The sequence below is a fragment of the Sphaerodactylus townsendi genome, linkage group LG04 (assembly GCF_021028975.2).
Source record: "Sphaerodactylus townsendi isolate TG3544 linkage group LG04, MPM_Stown_v2.3, whole genome shotgun sequence".
NCBI lineage: Eukaryota > Metazoa > Chordata > Lepidosauria > Squamata > Sphaerodactylidae > Sphaerodactylus > Sphaerodactylus townsendi.
The window spans coordinates 15,693,742-15,713,051 of record NC_059428.1 but is presented as its reverse complement, the minus strand read 5'-3'; the positions used below and the strand labels follow the sequence as shown (position 1 = coordinate 15,713,051).

The 19,310-nt window shown below is 46.4% G+C and overlaps 1 protein-coding gene across 1 annotated transcript; it reads right to left on the bottom strand.

Moving 5' to 3' along the window:
• Positions 1-1,479: 1,479 nt before the first annotated feature.
• Positions 1,480-18,843, bottom strand: LOC125431258 (autocrine proliferation repressor protein A-like). The gene is made up of 11 exons (XM_048494025.1): positions 18,645-18,843; positions 15,571-15,757; positions 13,351-13,399; positions 13,091-13,210; positions 11,731-11,823; positions 11,370-11,459; positions 9,050-9,179; positions 8,699-8,819; positions 5,750-5,888; positions 2,121-2,268; positions 1,480-1,907 (listed from the first exon to the last, which is right to left on the bottom strand). The coding sequence occupies exons 1-11, from the start codon at positions 18,841-18,843 to the stop codon at positions 1,480-1,482; spliced, it is 1,704 nt and encodes a 567-aa protein (XP_048349982.1).
• Positions 18,844-19,310: the final 467 nt, after the last annotated feature.

Here is a 19,310-nt window from a genome sequence, read left to right as displayed (position 1 = left end):
TTGGGAGTTGTGAGGTTGGGGCTTTTCCCACTTACCTTCTGCTGCGCGCTACTCCGGGAAAGTAGCGCGGGGTCCAGCGGCACTCCCCACTTGCAAGGGCGGCAACCACACAGCCGCCCCGACGCTGCCGCTCTTGCACCACCTCAGCGCGCGTCATTCCTGGCGCTGAAGAAACGGCACCTTTTGATGACCCCGCGGGGTCATGGGGAACCCCGAGAGGGCGCCAGGAATGACGCGCGCTGAGGGGGCGCGAGAGCGGCATGCAGCAGAAGGTGAGTGGGGAAAGCCCCGTTATGTAGCTGTGGTCTGAATATTTGTATCCCTGAGGTTCTGCTAGCACCTTCTGAGGTGAGGATATGTCAGGCTGCAGCCTGCCGTTTTAGTTGGGAGGGGGAGTCTGGGAACGTGCTTTTCTACTTTTGCTTTTTAGTAATCTTTATGGCTGGTTTTAGTGCTGTTGAATGATCATTTTATTGTATATTTTATTTTCAAAGCCACTTTGAGTAGGCACAGTGCAAAATGCCAGAGAGGCAACATGAACATTTGCTCATCATTCACCTCCAGGACAAGAAAATGCAAAAGGTGAATGTTTGCAATAATACAAAAGCCATGCATGTATGGATCCCATCCAAATTTAACTGAACTTCGCAGATCTCTGTATTGTTTCATTGGCACACTGTGATAAGATCCTAATAAACATGCAATTTCGAACGCCACAGCAGGGAAGGAAAGGAGTCAAACTTGCTCCTTTATTATATTCTATGAGGTGAAATGTCAGGAACAAGATCCACCAGACCATGGCTACACAGCCCAGAAAACCCATCACAACCAGTTGCTCTTTTATTATATTCAATGAGGGGAACACCATGTATGAAAAAGACAGAAAAGACAACTGCATTCCTGACCCGCCTCCCCAACTGCAGAGGCACTGTTTCCGAATCAGTAAGCAAAGTCCAGGAGAAATACTTACTGTTTCTTCAACGTCTGTCCGAATCCAATTAACAGGGTTGTTTTGAGAAGAATTGCCAGCTGCTATCTTCATCCTGAAGTCTCGCCTAGGAATGGTAAAGATGGAATATGGATATGTTCTATCTGCTAAGAAAAATACCTTAACAACGATCTCATATCCACTGAAGATCAATGTGATTGGAATAACCCTACCTGGTACTACCAACTGTGTCAGCATGGTGAGAATAGATTCTGTAGATATTGTAGGTAGTCAGAGTGATAGACCCACTGGTATTTGTCTAGAAAGAGAGAAATATGTTGGTGATGTGAAGGAAAACCAAGCTCTATCTACTCTTCAGAAGCCTTTCTAGAAGCCTTGGAGTGCCAGATCAGTTTTTGTGAATTAATTTACATGATTAGACTAGGCGCGGGGAATTCCGGGGAACCGGCTCGCGGCATACGGCTCTTCGCGCCGCTGTTCTATGCGGCTCCATGAGCGGCGAACTATTTTAAACGCCGTGCGAAGCCTCTTCAACCCTGCTCCTTGCAGGCGAATCTTCGCCAGTACGGCCGAATATCGAGCGCCGGGAGCTTCTTCCGCCCGCCCTGCTCCTTGCGGGAGCTTCCTTCGCCGGCGGCGGCGAATATGACGCCGGAAGGCCTCTTCCGCCGCCCTGCTCCTTGCAGAGGCGGGCATCTTTCGCCAGCTGACGGCCGAATCAGGCCATGGCGAGCCTCTCCGCCCGCCCTGCTTGCGGGAACTTCGCCAGCGGCCAGGCCGCCGGGAACCCCTCTTCCCGCCCGCCCTGCTCCTTGCAGAGGCAGGAGCTCCTGCTGCAGGATGGGAGCACCGTTTCCGCAGGCTGCCTGGCTGGATGGGGAGATCTCCCTCTTCCCCAACCAGCTTGCCAGGTGAACTCCGTGCAAAAGAGCCCCAGCCAGCGCTCCTTTCTCGAAGGCTGCAGGATGGAACCTCGTTTCCCGCGGAAGGCTGCCTGGCTGGATGGGGAAGAGATCTCCCCTCTTCCCCAGCCAGCTGGGTAATTTCGATGCAAGAGAGAAAGAGCCCCAGCCAGCAGCTCCCTCCCCGAGGCTGCAGGATGGGGCACCCCTCGTTTCCCTGGCGGAGGCTGCCTGGCTGGATGGGGAAGAGGAGATCTCCTCTTCCCAACCAGCCAGGAAGGAACTCCGATGCAGAGCAGCCAGCAGCTTCGCTTCACGAGGGCTGCGGGATGGGGAGCACCCTGCGTTTTCCCGCGAGGCTGCCTGGCTGGATGGGGAAGGGGAGATCTCCCTCTTCCCCAACCAGCCAGGTGAGCCCTGCAAGAAAGAGCCCAGCCAGCAGCTTCCTTCACGAGGCTGCAGGATGAGGGCACCCCTACCGTTTCCCACGGAGAGCACTGCCTGGCTGGATGGGGAAGAGGGAGATCTCCCCTCTTTAACCAACAGGTGAGGCTGATGCAAGAGAGCCCCAGTAGCAGCCCCCCATAGAACTGCAGGCTGGGGAGCGCTACTTCATTTTAAATGTCAAAAAAAGTATTTAGGCTCCATGTGTTTTTCTTTTTCTGTGGAAAATGGGTCCAAATGGCTCTTTGGGTTTTAAAGGTTCCCTACCCCTGGACTAGCGTCTGGGAGGTCCAGGCTTAAATCTGCACTCCAACCCGTGAAGCAAGCATATTGAATTACTGCCCGGACCATTCAGCTTCTCTTACATGAATCTTTAACTCAACTCTAATTTGCATGGAGAAGACTGAGAGCGGGACAAAGATGACAACGTGAACCGAGAGCTCCAAAAAAATGCTAAAGTGTGCCCTGGCTATATGAATGTATGAGAGTCAAAGGAGGGTGCTTAACATAAAACTTCCAAATGATGATTGGCTACGGAGAACTGCAGAACGTTCTTAGCCAGAGAAGTGAGAGTTTTGAATGGTGAATTAATTTGACTGTCAGAGTGAACAGTTGTTCTGTTGTGGCTCTGTTCTCTGGTGGAGAGGGCCAGTTCTAAGTCGGCTGAACTACTCTGATTAAGTATCAGGAAGGATAAATTTTAGGGAATGTTTGCCAAGGTTCTAGAGTTAACCACAGCATAGTAACATTTTTATTTATTTATTTATTATTTCATTTTTCATACCCTCCTCTGAAGAGGCTCAGAGCGATTATACAACACCCGACTAAAAACAAATAAAACAAAATACAAAGTTAAGACTTAAAATGCAGCATTGATTGATCACACTAATGGCTTGGTTGATTTTCTTTGAGGATAACATACCCAGATATGGGGCAGTGAAGCTCCTGAGGGTGGTTGAGTTTTTAAAGAGAGGAAGGATTGGGTTTCTGGGAGGAGAGCCAACAGTCCTTCTCTGATAAAAATGGCAGAGAAACTGACCAGGAGCGTCCAGCTTTTTGGTAGGACACCCACCTATAAAACAATTTGTCCCCGTCCTGTGTGGGTTTTGAAGTGTCGATTTTTTGGAAGGCTGCCTTTGCCTTCTGAGGCTGAGCAGTCGCGATGTCAAGCGCCAGCGCAGAGCATGGCGCACAGGCCTGCCTTGCCTTCCTGGGCTCCCACCGTTTCCCACGCGCGCCCTGTGAGGAGAGTGCCCGGGAAATGGAGCGCCCAAGCAATGAAACTCTGCGCCCATCTTGCCAGCCAGCCACATGCCTATACCGGCCCGGTTTTACAAAGGTGATAGAAATCCAAACTCCCTCACCTTAGATAAGCACTCATGTGGATGATAGACGAGCACACTCCTAGAGGAGGAGACCTTAGTCTTAGAATTGGTGTTTGAAGAACTGTGGAAGTTATACTTACCTGAGGGTGGAAATAAAGGTTGTGTTAGCACATTAACAAGAGAACCAAACAATAAACTTTACATCTATCCTATTGGGTTCTTAGTCTGTGGAAAATGTAAGTGACTGTAACAACTGGAAGGCACAGTGTGTAAGAATCCAGTCCCAAAATAAAGCACGCTGTAGTTTTCTTTAAAAACATTAGACTGTATGGAGGATAGGAGAAAGCAAAAGGGATAGACGATTTCTGAGAAATACAAGAAGAACCAGATCTTAAATCCCTGCTGGCCTTGGCCCGTTTCCTTGCCGGACCCAAGAGCCGCAGTTACAGTAAGATAACAAAGGAAAGAATACCAACATTCAAATACAGGTTAACATTACAAAGGATAGGGGCAGAGGCTGCATTTTAGCTTTTGTTTCCTGGAAGGCCAGAAGGGGGAGGGGGGATGAGCCAAGGGGCTCATCCTGACCCAGTGTAAACTTTGTACCAACTGTAAAAAGATACTGAAACAACTTGTAAAATAGCAACGTTTCAGAAACCAGCTTCTTGCATGTAATTTTGATTGTATCTTTTTCCAAAAAAGAATTGTGATTTATTTCTTGAAAATAAAAAATATGGATTTTTGTTTACAAACCTCTCATGCCAGTTTATTGTATATTTTCTAACATCAGGGAGATGGTTATTTTGCGTGCCTGTGCTCAGTTGCTAATCTTCTTGTATGTGAAGTGCCCAAGTTGAACAAATGAAGACCATTCTTACTGTTTAATTTATAAAAGTGGAAATGCGCCAAGTATGTTCACAAAGTCTAAATTAACACATTCACTCTACTGAATTACATCTTCACGAAGAAAAGGGAAGTTTAGCCAAAGCATAATTGACTTTTAGAATTTTGGAGGGAAAAATCTCCTCAGGCCACAAGTCAGTGGGAAGGTTTAGGGGCAGCACTCCCCAACAAACCCGCCCCCCCCCCCTCATTTGGAAGTCATTTCATGGAGTTATGCATGAATAACCTTGCATGGAAGGAAGAAGAAGAAGAAGAAGAAGAAGAAGAAGAAGAAGAAGAAGAAGAAGAAGAAGAAGAAGAAGAAGAAGAAGAAGAAGAAGAAGAAGAAGAAGAAGAAGAAGAAGAAGAAGAGTTGGATTTATATCCCCCCCTTTCTCTCCTGTAAGGAGACTCAAAGGGGCCCTGTGAATCACTCTTGTCCTTCCCCTCTAGCTCAACAAACACCCTGTGAGGTAGGTGGGGCTGAGAGGAGAGCTCCGAGAAGCCTGTGATTCAGCCCAAGGTCACCCAGCTGGAGCGCAGGAGTGCACAGGCTGAAATCTGAATTCCCCCCAGATGAAGCCTTGCCTCCCACAGCTCAGCTCAGAATGGCAGAGCTGGGAATCAAACCCGGTTCCTCCAGATTAGATACACAAGCTCTTAACCTCCTACGCCACTGCTGCTCCCACACACGCCAGCTGGGTGACCTTGGGCTAGGAGGGAAGGAAGGAAGGAAGGAAGGAAGGAAGGAAGGAAGGAAGGAAGGAAGGAAGGAAGGAAGGAAGGAAGGAAGGAAGGAAGGAAGGAAGGAAGGAAGGAAGGAAGGAAGGAAGGAAGGAAGGAAGGAAGGAAGCAGCGAGGAAGAGGAAAGAGGAAGAAGGAGAGGAAGGAAGGAAGAAGGAGAAGAGGGAAGGGAAAAGGAAGGAGAGAAGAGGAAGAGGAGAGAAGGAAGGAAGGAAGGAAGGAAAGGAAGGAAGGAAGGAAGGAAGGAAGGAAGGAAGGAAGGAAGGAAGGAAGGAAGGAAGGTGAGATCTTGCCTTTGGGATATCAGAACAGAAACTGCAGACCTGCCCTTCCTATTTCATTTGCTTCTTGGATATATATGTTCTCTGTACCTAGCCGAGCCCTAATTTTTTTAAATATAAGAAGACCTCAAAACACAGTTTTGAATAGTTGGGCACCAAGAAGAAGCTAGATTCATGTCTGTATCTTTCAGTATATGATCATTGTATAGGAAGTTTAGTCACCATTTCTATCTTCCAGGAGATTTTGGGAGGACTGTAATTCTTTATAACCATTCTTAAGTAGAAGGAGGCAATTGTTTCAATAAGTTGAGGAGTTGGGGTTTTATTGTGTAAATTCCCATAATCCTTGTTTGCCATGATTCTGGAAAGGAACAATAACAAATGCATGAAACACTTCATTGCTTAGGTTCAAATATAGAGAACTTCTCTCCCAATGAAATGTATTTTCTTCCTATCTTCTGTCCCTTCCTCCCCAACTTATATCTACCATAATAAAAAATTGCATCCATCCATTTGTGTCATGTATACCACAAATAAAGCTAGAAGCCTCAAAATTGTCCACTGGCTATAGGATGACTGTACAAATTACATGTCAAACATGAAACAATTTCAAATATCCTGGCCCATTTAGTCCCCAGATACCCCCTCCCCATTCATTTTTCCATTGGAACGCATGGTTGTCTGTGACTGGCATAAATCCTTAGAAACGAAAGCCAGGAGCTTCAAAATTGATCCCAAATTTCAGGATGATGATGGTTGTTGCTGTGCCCCAAATGGTGATAACGGTGTCGGTTCTTTGAGGGCCTCTGAGGGATTCTGTGTGCACTTTTTAAAAATCAATAAGAACCAATCTTTTGGACGAGAGTAGAAGGCAAGTTAGAGAGTTGACTGGGGTCAAAGGCTTCAGTCACTAAGTCCCTGGAGTTCAGTGGACAGGGTCTTAGCTAAACAGGCAAGGCTAATGCATATTCTTTTGTGGGGGAGTTTAGGAGGGGACTTTTTGAAAAGGTGGCTGATAGATCTGCTCCTGGACTATTTGACTAAATATGGATGGTCAGGGAGTTGCTGCTGTCACCTGAAACAGCTGTGGAATGTTAGGGTTTTTTCCCCTGGAGGATGTGGGTATATATCTGCAGCAAGTTCAACTTGGTGGCTCTCTTGGAAGAGAAGGTCCATCAGCTTGAGGCACAAGTATCTATTCTTCAGGCTCTTAAGCAGAATAAGGATTTCCTGGACAGAGTGGAACAGGTAGTACTGGGTGGAGAACACACCGAGGGTGTATTGCAGCTCTAAAACACAGGAGATGGGCAATTGGAGGAATGTGACTCCAAGAACCAGAGGGACCAGGGAGCATTCTGAGTGTTTGAAGCTACAGAATAGATTCATATTGAAGAAGGAGCAAGCTTGTTTTCTACTGCTCCAGAAACTAGGACCAAGTGTTGGACTTGATGGCCCTTGTGATCTCTTCCAACTCTATGATTTGATAAGTCCATCGTGTAATTTGCAACGCAATAAGTCACCTGTGAATTTCAGGCAGGCCTGGTTCCAATGAGGCCTCCCTCAAAAACCACAAAAACCGTGGAAGGGGCTCTACTCCATCCTTTGGCCTTACACTGACAGGAATCAAGCCTCCAACCAGCAATACTTGTGTAATTGTCAAGAAAATGCTACCAAGGGCATTTGTGTCCTAAGTGTGGCTACTTTTGTGTGTGTTGTGTGTGTGTGTGTGTGGGGGGGGGGGGGTTAAACTCCCATTGCCTTTTCTCAGATGTGAAGAAAGATGTGTCTCTGTTGGAGGCTTCACTTCTTTGCATTTAAGGACCCATAATTATGGTGAAGGTGAGGATTAGATTTCCATGGGGTGGGGGTGGGATTAGGGTTAGAGAGCAGCTATCTCATTTCCCCCACCTTTGCTTCCTCCCCTACTTTTTTGTCTCTCTCACTTTCCCTCTCCTCCCACCCCTTTTCTTATTCTTTCTCGCTCCTCTACGCCTATCACTTTCTCCTTCTACCCCCCATTACCATCTCCTTCCATGACTTGTTAACTCCTCCCCCAAGGCAGCAGTGGCAGCAGAAATTATAATTCATCTTCCCACAGAGATGAGTTCCCAGCTCCAGGTCAGGAAACACCTGGAGATTTGGAAGCGGAGCTTGCAGAGGGACAGATTTTGGGAGAGAAGTGACCCCAACAGAGTATACTTCCATAACATCTAATCTACACAGTCATTTTCTCCAGGTGAAATGATCTGTGTCACCCGAGGACTGCTCAGAATCCCGGGAAATATACAGCAACTACCTAGAGGTTGGAAACCTGAAATATACCTCATACCCCACTCACCTCAGGCTCAACCCCGCAAATCTCCAAGAATAAACAACCCGAAGTTAGTAAACCTGTCACCTTCCCACACAACAGCCAACCCATATATTTATCTGCCCTTCTACATTCTAAATTTATCTGCCCTTCTCCCTCCCCTCGCCCCCCCCCCGAAACCTCTGCCTAGGAAAACTGTGACACAGATTTGTGTTGTTCGCCACTGGACCACACCCAGATGAATGGTAGGAAACCCTCTGGGAACCCTCCTGGCAACCCCCATATCCTTTCCCCTTTCCATGCCTCATTATCTCCTTCTCAGCCATTCGCCATCTGACCTTTTATCTGCCTCACATCTTCAGATATAATTATTATTTAATTATTTGCATCCTAACATTCTTCATAGTGGGGACGAAAGCAGCTTAAATCATTCTGCTCTCCTTTTTATACACCCCACACACCCTCTGAGATTGGTTAGCGTGAATGTATTTGACTAGGCCAGAATCACCCAATGTTCTTCCTCAGCAAGACAGGAATGGGAAGCTGGATTTCCCAGACCCTGTCCTGAAGCTCTAACTGCTTGCGTGCCTGCTGTTGAACATAGTAAGCAGCCAGGCCTAGTTGAGTCATTCAAGTTAGGTGGTATCAAACCATCCAAAAGGACCACTGGATGAGACTAGATTCTGTTGATATAGTTAATTGAAGTCACCACCTTCTAAAGCTATACTGCTTTCCTAATTCCTTGGGATTTCTGCCATTCCTACAACCATTATGATTTAGGAATGAAAATAACACCAGAGGAATGATTTAGGAATGAAAATAACACCAGAGAAAAACTGGTGTTTGGGGTATAAACTTACAGGAGGAGTTTCACGCCTTCCAGTTGAGAAAAATAATATCGTGAGTTGTCCGGCGGGAAGAACTCATCCCCTGACAAAACGATTATGTACTTGGTTACGTTCTCATATCGCTCATTGTATTCTGGAGAGGGAAAACCCAAAGATTACTTGCCATGGCAGGTGGATGAAAGTCCCATCCCAATTCTGGCTCCACTTCAGCTGAACTGTAAAAGAACCACTACACACCACAGAAAGAGTGGGGCTCTTTCCACCACAGATGGACTTCAACGAGCCCTTTGGAAACTCTCCTTCCCCTCACTGCTCTTTTTCTCACCAGGAATTCAGTGTGTATCTGCAAAGATGTTTGCTTACCCAGGGGGTCCACGTGAGAAGCCAGCTCCTGGAAACGGGGGTTGTCCAACTCTTGTGTTATATTCATCTCAACGAAGGGTCTCAGCATATACGACCAGCCACAATATGCTCGGTAATGGTGTTTGAAAGACTTCAGAAAATGAGAATCAGGCAACTTGGATGAGTTCCAAGGGCACATTCAGTAGGACTGGATTGCACAGACCAGACATTTCAGAATTGGAAGCTCTAGAATCACACCTGCCAGCTAGTGAAGCAAGCATAGGCCAGTGCTGATCCTTTTGAGACCCCAGTCCCAAGGATAGCCCAACTATGAATGAAAACCCTACAGAGAGATGCAAATCATGCAAGATGGTTTGTCATACTTAGCTGAAGAAGAAGAAGAAGAAGAAGAAGAAAAAGAAGAAGAAGAAGAAGAAGAAGAAGAAGAAGAAGAAGAAGAAGAAGAAGAAGAAGAAGAAGAAGAAGAAGAAGAAGAAGAAGAAGATTTATATCTTCCCTTTCTCTCCTGCAGGAGACTCAAAGGGGCTTACAATCTCCTTGCCCTTAATAATAAACAAACAACACCCTGTGAGGTCAGGTTGGGCTGAGAGAGCTCCGAGAAACTATGACTAGCCCAAGGTCACTCCAGCTGGTGTGTGTGGGAGTGTACAGGCTAATCTGAATTCCCCAGATAAGCCTCCACAGCTCAGGTGGCAGAGCTGGGAATCAAACCCGGTTCCTCTAGATTAGATACACGAGCTCTTAACCTCCTACGCCACTGCTGCTCCTCTTCAAAAGCAGTGAGAATTTATGGAAATAGCATCTCTTTGGACCAGAATCTGAGAGCAATTATTTGCTATTACCAGCTTCTATATTAATCTTAGCATAGTAGAATCATAGAGTTGGAAGAGACCCAAAGGGCCATCAAGTCCAACCCCCAGCAATGTAGGAATACACAATTGTCTAGATATTTGATGCAAAGAAACACAGTGGGTCCGAAAGGGAGATTAGGGGTCATTCAACATTCTTAATTTGCTAAAATGTGGGATTCACCTTGTTTGCAATGCTCCTTCAGAGCAGTACCTGATGAAGTAATTATGATCCTTGATGCACTCACCAGTTGAAAGGTGGGTACACCAGAGTAATCCCTGGGCAAGCCGTACAACATTTCAGTTCAGTTTCAACGTGCTGCCCAGCACTTGCATAACCCTGGGAATTAACTGGCGCCACACTCATCATATTGATGTAGCTGCAAAACTGGCTGAACTTATATAGAGTTCCTTGGCAGCAATTCAAGGACAAACTATTGCTGATCCAATTTGGAACCCTCAACACAAACATGTCTTGGCATTGGCAGTCTGTGATGCAACATGCGAGAAAAGACACAATGGGAAGCCAAGTGGTTCTTTCTCAGCAGCGCCCTTGTTTCAAGACAACCGAAACTGCAATCCTAAGCAAATGTAGAAGTTCTAATGACGCTTGACTTGAAAGGATTTAAAAGATTGCAACTCCAGTTAGGATTGTACAGAAACAAAATTAATGAAGAAAAAGGATTACTCAATAATTGTTTCTTTTTTTCTATTGACTGCTTTGATCGGACAAGGACAGAGACCAGGAAGCTGTGAGAAACATCCTGGGAAAATGTCACAAGCAATTGCTGTGCAATCAAACCACTGCCATAATGCCCATTGGGCAAGGTGGGCAGCTGCCCAGGGCATCACCTTGTGGGGGCATCAAAATGCTGGGTTCATTTTGGGGTGTTTTTAGTGGTTTTCCATTTTTGGCCTGCAGGGGGCGCAGTTTTTAGGCTAGTGGCACCATAACTTTGGACTCCTTGAACCAAACCTCACCAAACTTGGGGGGTAGCATAAGGACAGTCTCTTGATGATATGCTGAACTTTTGGTGCTGATATGTCTAAAAATGCACCCCCTGCATGCACCAATAAAATCCTGGTTGCAAAAAATAATTTGGTGAAGTGCGTGAAGTGGAATGGCCGAAGAAAGCCATAAGCAGGCATCCAACTCAGGTTTTGCCCAGGGCTACAGTTTGCCTCGTTACGCCCCTGAATCAAACATAATTCCAAATTATTCAATTGGATGAAGGATGGGAAGGTCCTGCTTGCAATCTCTGTGGCTCATTCCGCACATGCAGAATAAGGCACTTTCAAACTGCTTTTGGTGCTCTTTGAAACTGTGCAGAATGGCAAAATCCACTTGCAAACAGTTGTGAAAGTGGTTTGAAAATGCATTGTTTTGCGTGTGCGGAATGAGCCACAGTGTGATAGGAAACTTTGAAGAGAACTTGCTTTATGGACATACTTGATTGCCAGTTCAATCTCACCTCTGTGAAATTCAGGAAATCCATGGCTACAGGAGCAATCGCTTTAACCCTCTTGTCAACTGCTGCTGTCAGCCAGGAGATCCACCCACCCTTCAAGAAGAAGAAAAAAAAGGTAAAAGAAGGTGAGGAAATGGGTGAGGAAGAAATAGTCGTCCAGCAGCTGTTAGTTTTCTTAGTAGCCCTTGTTAGGGCAGACAGGTGGAATACAAACTATGCCAATAAAGATAAATAAATATTTGAGGTTGAGAGAATGGTACAAGGGCTGGAGTGGTGGTGGTGGGGGGAGTAATCCAGGTACACACCAATAAAGGTAACAAAGGCCAACAAATTGAAGCTCCTCAGACATTCCACTCACACTTACCAGGCCCACGCCCGCCAATGTAAACTCTGTGACGTCTACACGATACTTTTTCTTCATGTAGTCTGTAATGGTGTCCATGGCTCTCACGACGGCCTGCAGAGACAAAACAGGAGTACTAATCTCCTCATAGGGAGCAGGAGATGTTGGCATAGAGGTTGCTTGTGTGGTCCATCTTCACAGAAACAAGCTAAAGACCATCCCAGAAAATGTTTTCATGTTGTTCCAAAGCCCTGCAAGATTTGCAAAGCAAATAGTGATGGGGAAAGCAACCTGCTTCACACCAGAGTCATTTATGCATGGGAGCTCCCAAAGGCACCTGGTGGGCCACTGCGAGTAGCAGAGAGCTGGACTAGATGGACTCTGGTCTGATCCAGCAGGCTCTTTTTTATGTTCTTATGTTCTTATTTTATAAATGGCACGCCTGATGTACTATTTAATCAGTACTGTCCCCTCCTGGCCTTGGGATCAGGCGCCATATATTATTGCTGCTGCTGTGTTTTATGGTTATAAATTTGTAAATTGTTTAAAATTACCTTTGTTTTTATGTGTACAGTGTTGTTTTTAGCCTGCTGTGTTATTATGCATTGTTGTTGCAGGCCTGCTGTACACCGCCCAGAGCCCTTCGGGGATGGGCGGTTTAAAATCTAATAAACAAATAAATAAATAAATAAATAAATAAATGGGTGTCACTTCATTCAGACAAGTATGATGAGAAGTCAAACTCTTATAATTTGATAACTAGAACAACAGTGCTTAACCATTTCTACTGAAATGCTGCTTTGGGGGGGCAAACCACACTCTGGCGGCTCTTGTTCTTCGCACGTGGAGGTAACTGAGATCCAAGAGATGTGAATATTTTTCCTACCACACCTCTGGAAATGTCTCACCATGGCCCTTCCCCCTTCCCACAAGAGTCTCCTCTGGGACCTGCTAGTATCATGACCTCAGCGCAACCACACATTTCCAGAATCAGCAGAATTGGATGAATGCAACTATGTACTTTTGGGGCTGAAAAGGCAGCCAGGAGGGGATCCCTACAGAGCAAAAATCCCAGGGAAACAGCAAATGACTGCTATCACTGCAGCACCATAAAATGTTGGGTGGGAAACTGAAATTGTTGAGAGCTTTACCAGTTGCAGATGACTTTGGGGGGGGGGAGGGTCTGCTATTTAGCGTCCTCAGAACAGAACAACTTGAGCACAAAAAAAGATGTCCTGAGGACATCTTACGAGAAAAGCTGTGCGGACTTCCTCCCCAAGACGACATTTTTTGCATCCTCAGGATGTCTTTTTTGTGCTTCACAGAATGGGCAACGGATTCTCTTGAGTTACATTCTGGTGCAGACAGAGGGGAGGGTTACCTTGACCATTGGGAACTGCACAAGCCAGTGCGGAGAGACAGTCATGTTATGTAGGAAATTCCACCATGTATATGCAACAATATCATATCCGGTGATGTTCTTGTGTCCTAAAGGATGGTTCTGGAACAGAAGCAATAAAAAGAAACATAAATGTTGGATCAGTCTGGATAAAGAAGGCAGGCCTTTCCCAATTGGGTATTGCCTTTTTGGCTTGGAAGTCAGAGGGAACTTCCAGCACAGATAAGCCCTTCACTACTTACAGAGAAGGTGAGAGGCTGTGGAAGAGTCCCCCTCAGCACAGCCACGACCCTGCAGGGAAACCACAGTCACTTGCATGTAGAGTAGAAAATGAGCTCTCAGGTTCTGAACTTTAAAATGAAGAAGGCTTGTGTAACCAGATCCGCTTTACCTTGGGCACCACTGTAAAGGATCCCGAATGCCCCATAAAGGATTATTTCCCTTAAATACTGCTGAGGGAGAGACAGTAACTCAGAGAAATGCTCAGCAGTAGGGCACAGGCACTCCGCACATACTCACAAACCCAAACCCCTCAAGACTGGTCCTGTCAGGCTATATCATGCTGCCACCTTTGAGGTATATTTAGCACTGTGAGGAGATCTCACTTTTCCCTCCAAATGTGTTTACTCCTGACAGGCTTGCTTAAGTGCTCTGAAAGAGACACTGTGAGGCCGTTTCCGCACGGCCAAATAACAGCGTCCTAGGGATGAAAAATGCCATCTCTAGGATGCTGTTCACACAGGAGGTGCTGCTGCATCGCAGCAGCACCGTTCTCGCACCCCCCAAGTAGCGTGAAGCGCTGCTTTCAAACCTCACTCAAGGAGCAAGGTTTTTGAACAGCAGTGTCTTCCCGCTGGCTCGGTGCTAACAGCACTGGCGGGAAGATGCTGTTTTCCCAGTCCCCTCCACTCACCTCTTCTGGAACCTCTTTTCCCTCCCCTGGAGGTCAGAGGGTAGCATGGGCAACGCTGCCAGAAGAGGTGAGTGGAGGGGACCGCCTCTCCTGCTGGGGAGGAAATTGGGGCTGCTCGCACTCTACGGTGCAAACAGCCCCCGAGCCTCCGCCAGCATAATTTATGCCGGTGGAGGTCCATTTCCGCACATGCACGGAAAGGGCCTGAGGCTTTTTTAACACTAAAACAAAGTTGGAACTTTTAATTACAGGATTTCTTCTTCTCAGTTTGATGTTACAGAGAGGTTTTTAAGCGTTTCTTATTCTTTTGGTAGATTTTCACTTAGATGTTACAAATACAATGAATTTCAGTTAAATAGTTGTTTCAGTTTCAAGATAGAGCTTAGTACACATACAGATATCTCTGTTAAAGCTAAACCTTTCTAACACAGTGCTGAATACACTCCTAAAACACCCACTCTTAACTCCACAGGGTATTACACTAGCTTGGGGCAGAGTAAACTCTGGGGTTACTCTAAACCTCCACTTAACTCTGCCAGTAAAACTATCACACTCTCATGAGCTCTCCAGTCCAATATTTAGGTGAGGTCTCCTAATGAGACAATAGCCAAGCCCGCAGTGTGGTCTTAGGAATGTCCCTGTGAAATAGGTTTTCCCCTAGTCTTTCACCAACACTAGCCCCCTAGCATTTCTCTGTCTCTTTGCACTCTGCCTCTAGACCCGATCTCCTGACTGAATCTGAGGACTGACACAATCTGTATCTCACTCTCTGTCTGTGCTCTCAAATCCCTCTTCCAAATCTGTTTCAAATTTGTTTTCTAACAGATTTTATCTGCTTTTATATAAGGCGAGCACACCTTCTCTGTGGCTTCTGGCTACTGAATCTCAGCCAACCAATCAGGTGGAGCTCTGGGTTAACTCTTGGTGCTCCTGCTCTGACTAAACTGCACCCTCAAATTAACCCTTTTTACTGCAGTCCATCACAGCTTCCGAGCAAAAGACAGCTGGGGACAAGATAACTTGCACAGTCTCAGCTGGTCCCTAGATAGACTATTTTTTTTTAATTTATTTATTATTATTATTATTTGGATTTCTATACCACCCCATTCCCAAGCGGCTCTGGGCGGTGTACAACGTAGAATCCCGATACAATCAACAAAGATTTACTACATTTACTTTATGACCTCCAACCCCCTTTTAAAAATTTTAATTATAATAATAATTAACTACACTGTATTCCACCATTTTGGACTGAATGACTCGTGTGGGAAAGACTTAATCACCAGGTTAGTCAATCTCTCTCATCCTCAACTTCCTCAAATGGTTGTAGGGAGAATGAAATGGAGGAGGGTTGAAAATTATGTATGCCCATCTAACCTCCTTGGGGGAGAAGCAAGAGAGACAAAAAAAGTATTGTTTTAGGTCATCTGCGTCTGTCATGGTTCTTAATTCTCATGCTGGGAGCACTCGTCTCTCCCCACAGCCAAAATGCAGCTCTCCCAAGCAAAGATAAAACAATTTGTCCCACTTAGTGACCCTTTGCACATACGATTTTGTTGCCACAGATGTGTACATAAGGGCTCTCCTGGTTAAATTATCACGTGGAGTCAATGCATCATTTTGACCAGGTACGATCATAAGGAGACAAGATTTTGTACGGAATTTTAAACGTGTCGTATACTGGAACAAACCAATCATCAGTTCATGGCTCCAGACTGATTTGTCTACTTCAGATTCTGGGAAGAGAAATGCAGAATTTTCCATTCAATCCCACCATCACCATCATCATGTTCGTATTATCAGAAACAAAAGTTGTATGTCACCTTCCTGCCCAATGAGGACAACCAAAGCAGCCAACAATTAAAAGAAAAAAAATCATATAAAAATTATAAAAACAATCAAAACTTGACTAAAAACACATATTTAATGCATAGAAGAGAGCCATTAAAATGCAGATTTCAACGGAGGGATCTTTCAGAAAATATCAGAAGAAAACTTAAAAGAACTGAGCTGTGGATAGTGACAGAAAGAGAAAGATGAACAGCCCTGGAGAAAGTTCCACAGTTTTGATGCAACAGCCACCCACTTCAAGAGACCCTCCCTTCCCAATTTCATGAGGAAGGACATTTGAAGCAAAAACTTGGAAGATGATGTTAATGGTCTGAAAGCAGAGGTGGGATCCAGCAGGTTCTCACAGGTTCCCGAGAGTAGGTTACTAATTATTTGTGTGTGCCGAGAGGGGGTTACTAATTGGTGATTTTGCCACGTGATTTTTGCCTTAGTTACGCCCTCCTCTCAGCAGTAGAATGCAGAACTTGAAGCAGTCTAGCAGGAGGTGCACTGGCATGCATGGCAGCCTGCGCCTGCGTGCATTCGTTTCCTGCCCAAGGACCGGCGCAGCGGCTGCGTCCTTGCCACAGCCCTGCCCAGGAATGCCCCACCCCCAGAATGCCCAGCCACGCCCCCGTCGTGCCCCGCCCAGCTCCATTGGCGCTACGCTACAGTTTGAATCCCACCACCATGGGAACCTGTTACTAAAATTTTTGGATCCCACCACTGTCTGAAAGGTTCATGCGTGAGTAGGCAGTTCTTTGTGACCCCTTAGTATAAGCATATCTAATTCTGAACCAGACCAATGTGGATGAGACCAGTCTCCAAGGGGAAAACAAACATTCTCCTACAAACCCAGAGAAAAACCTGCAGTTTGCAGGGAAAAAAATGCCAAAACTAAAATAAATAGCGGGTCCACTGAATCCCACTCAGAACTGCCAAGTGTTGCCTGCAAATGAACAGCTGCAGCCTGGTCGTGGAAGTGGTGGTGCTGAAGGTAGGAACAAGAAGAGGGTTGGGAAGCAGGTGAAAAGGAGGGCAGAGTGGTGAAGAGGTGGGGGAGGAAGATGCCCACTACTCCCCAACGTTTCAGCCAGGTGGGTGGAATGGAGTTCTCTCCACCATCACTTGAGCTGTGCCAGGAGGGGGACAGGGCTGCTGCAGAAGGCAGGTGGTGGCAGCGCTTCAGAGGGGTGGGCTGTCTGGGGAGTGGCCGGACAGTGAGTGATGTGGGAAAAGAACAGGTGGGAGGACAAAAAGAAGTGGGTGAGGCAGCAGAGCTGTGTGGGGATGGGGCGGGGTGGGCAGAGTATTGAAAGGGGCTGCTGCTTGGAGTGTGGGAGGGCAACATGAGAGAAGAAGCGAGAAAAAGGAGGTCCAACTTGAGAACAGCGAGGGACCACTCCAGTGAACATACAGCTGCACCTGGCCTGTGCTTTGCTTCTGCATCAATCAGCAATGTTTGTGAAGCTTATCCCCAACAGAAGTGGACTCTGCAATGTAGCCGCCCTGAGCCTGGCGCACAGCAGCCACTGTTAGCATTGACCGAACTTCACCTGATGAAGTGGCTTCCCGAGGAAATTGGAATGGGGTTCTACAAGGTTGGGATGTGAAGACATGGGAGATGTTTGAAATTGGTGAAGTTGCCAACGTCATCATGTCACTCCTAGGTACAACCTGGCAATCACAACGGGCATGTCTAGGAATAAGAGCTACTCATAACCATCAGCACAGGGCAGTGGCAGATCTTAAATTCCTCCTCTTGCTGCCACTCAAATGGGCAGCCGACATCAGTCCATGGGAGGCTCCCTCCATAGCAAAAGGTCTGGCAAATCTTCACAATTCCAGACGTCTGGGGTGCAGGAAACATGCCCCGAGAACATTTGGCCAGAGGATTTTAAAAACATTTAATGGTAGCTGAACCTTTCAGATGAAAATAAATAAATAAATAAATTGCAGCTCAGAATTCAATTTCAAAAACTTGTAAGCTTCTAGAGGAAAGAAAAATCAGGGTTTTTTTTTAAAAAAAATCCATTGCAGCCTAGAATGAAATTCCCCCTCCCAATGAATTAGTGCTCTTGACTTGTAAGCTAAAAAAGTACTTAAGGGTGATTTTTCAAGGTCAAAGTGCCCCTTAGCATGGAGAATACTCCTGTGCAGCTGGGAGTTCTTCACGTTTCCCGGGGCTGCAGCGTGTCTGCCATGCCGTTGCCTCTACACCACCCTGCAGTGTTGGCTTTGCCCCACGACTTTCAAAAACCACCAAATTTGAGGTTCTTTTGACATTCTCCATTGTTTACTCTGGTGCTTCTGCTGCCATGAAAAACTCCACAGTGGCAGAACCAGGTTTTTCCCACCTGGCCTGCCCCACCAATCAACAGGTGCTGGATTTTTTGACAAATCGGTGCCCTGCTGTTTACAATGCCCCACGGCCCCCTTCCGTGAGTAAAATTCATGTGTGTGAGAGGGAAACAGCGTCCTGCCATCCGGCTCGCTTTGGTAAACTCATGGAGTACAGAATGATTGACAGCAGAGCGCAGCAGAGGGAAAGGCCAAAGAGAACAGCAATGGCAGCAGCAAGAGGAGTGGGAGGGCGGCAACTTTCTCCTCCCCTGTGTGGAGCCTAGCAGCAGAGCCAGCCCACCCACACCCCACTATTTGGACTTGCTGTAGATTGCAAGGATCCCCCTTCAGAAGGCTTTCAGGGGTGGGAAGGAGGACAGCCTGGAGCCCTCACCCCCCATTACTCACTCCAGAAGCTGTCAAAATATCATTCCTTGAATTGGTACTTACTATCCAGCCACTTCTGGGAAGTCATGTTGATTATATCAACCTTGGTTAAAATTCCAAGAAAAAAACCATCCTTCGTCCTCAGAAAGGTATAGTTGTAGTGGGGGTCAGGGCGGTTCACAAATTCGTCCAGTGCCTTCAGGTCCGTCAGCCAAACAGTCGGCAAGAAAGCAGCAACAAGGAAAAGGGTCAGAGGGTGCATGTCTGAGCACCTACTTAGGCCCTTTCCTTGTTCTTTTCTTGTTAACATCTCCTGACAGATTTTTTTTTTTGTCTCCCACTAATGTTTCCTTCAAAGCTCCGTTCGAGTAGCTTTCGAAAGGGATGGTGCACGCTGAAGCCTCCGCGTGCTTTAAGTAGCTGCTCAGTCTCCCTGGGGCTGAATCACGGACAGAACTTTTTCCAAAACAAATACCCAGTTTGTAAAATCATGCCATGTACGAGAGGAGGAACCTGAAAGGAGATTCTTGCTTCCCAGCAGGGTCTGGCCATTTTCAGGAACTTGAAATTGTTGTGGTGTCATGCTGGAAATCTTGGACTAGGATCTGGGGGACCCCAGATCAAGTGTCCACTCTGCCATGGATGCTCATTGGGTGATCTTGGGTCAACCACTACCTAGTTACAACTCACCTGGGCTCTTCTCTGGTTCTCTTCTTTTATGCCCCTTAA

What these genes read in the sequence shown, in the direction of transcription:
- LOC125431258 (XM_048494025.1), bottom strand. Translation starts at nt 18,843, where the DNA reads ATGCACCCTCTGACCCTTTTCCTTGTTGCTGCTTTCTTGCCGACTGTT. An exon ending in ATTTCCTGAATTTCACAGAG is followed by an intron (nt 9,180 to 11,369) that starts GTGAGATTGAAC and finishes CATTTTCTGAAG; the next exon opens with TCTTTCAAACACCATTACCG. An exon ending in TCTCCTGGAAGATAGAAATG is followed by an intron (nt 2,269 to 5,749) that starts GTGACTAAACTT and finishes TCTTTCTTGCAG; the next exon opens with GGCTCACCTGGCTGGTTGGG.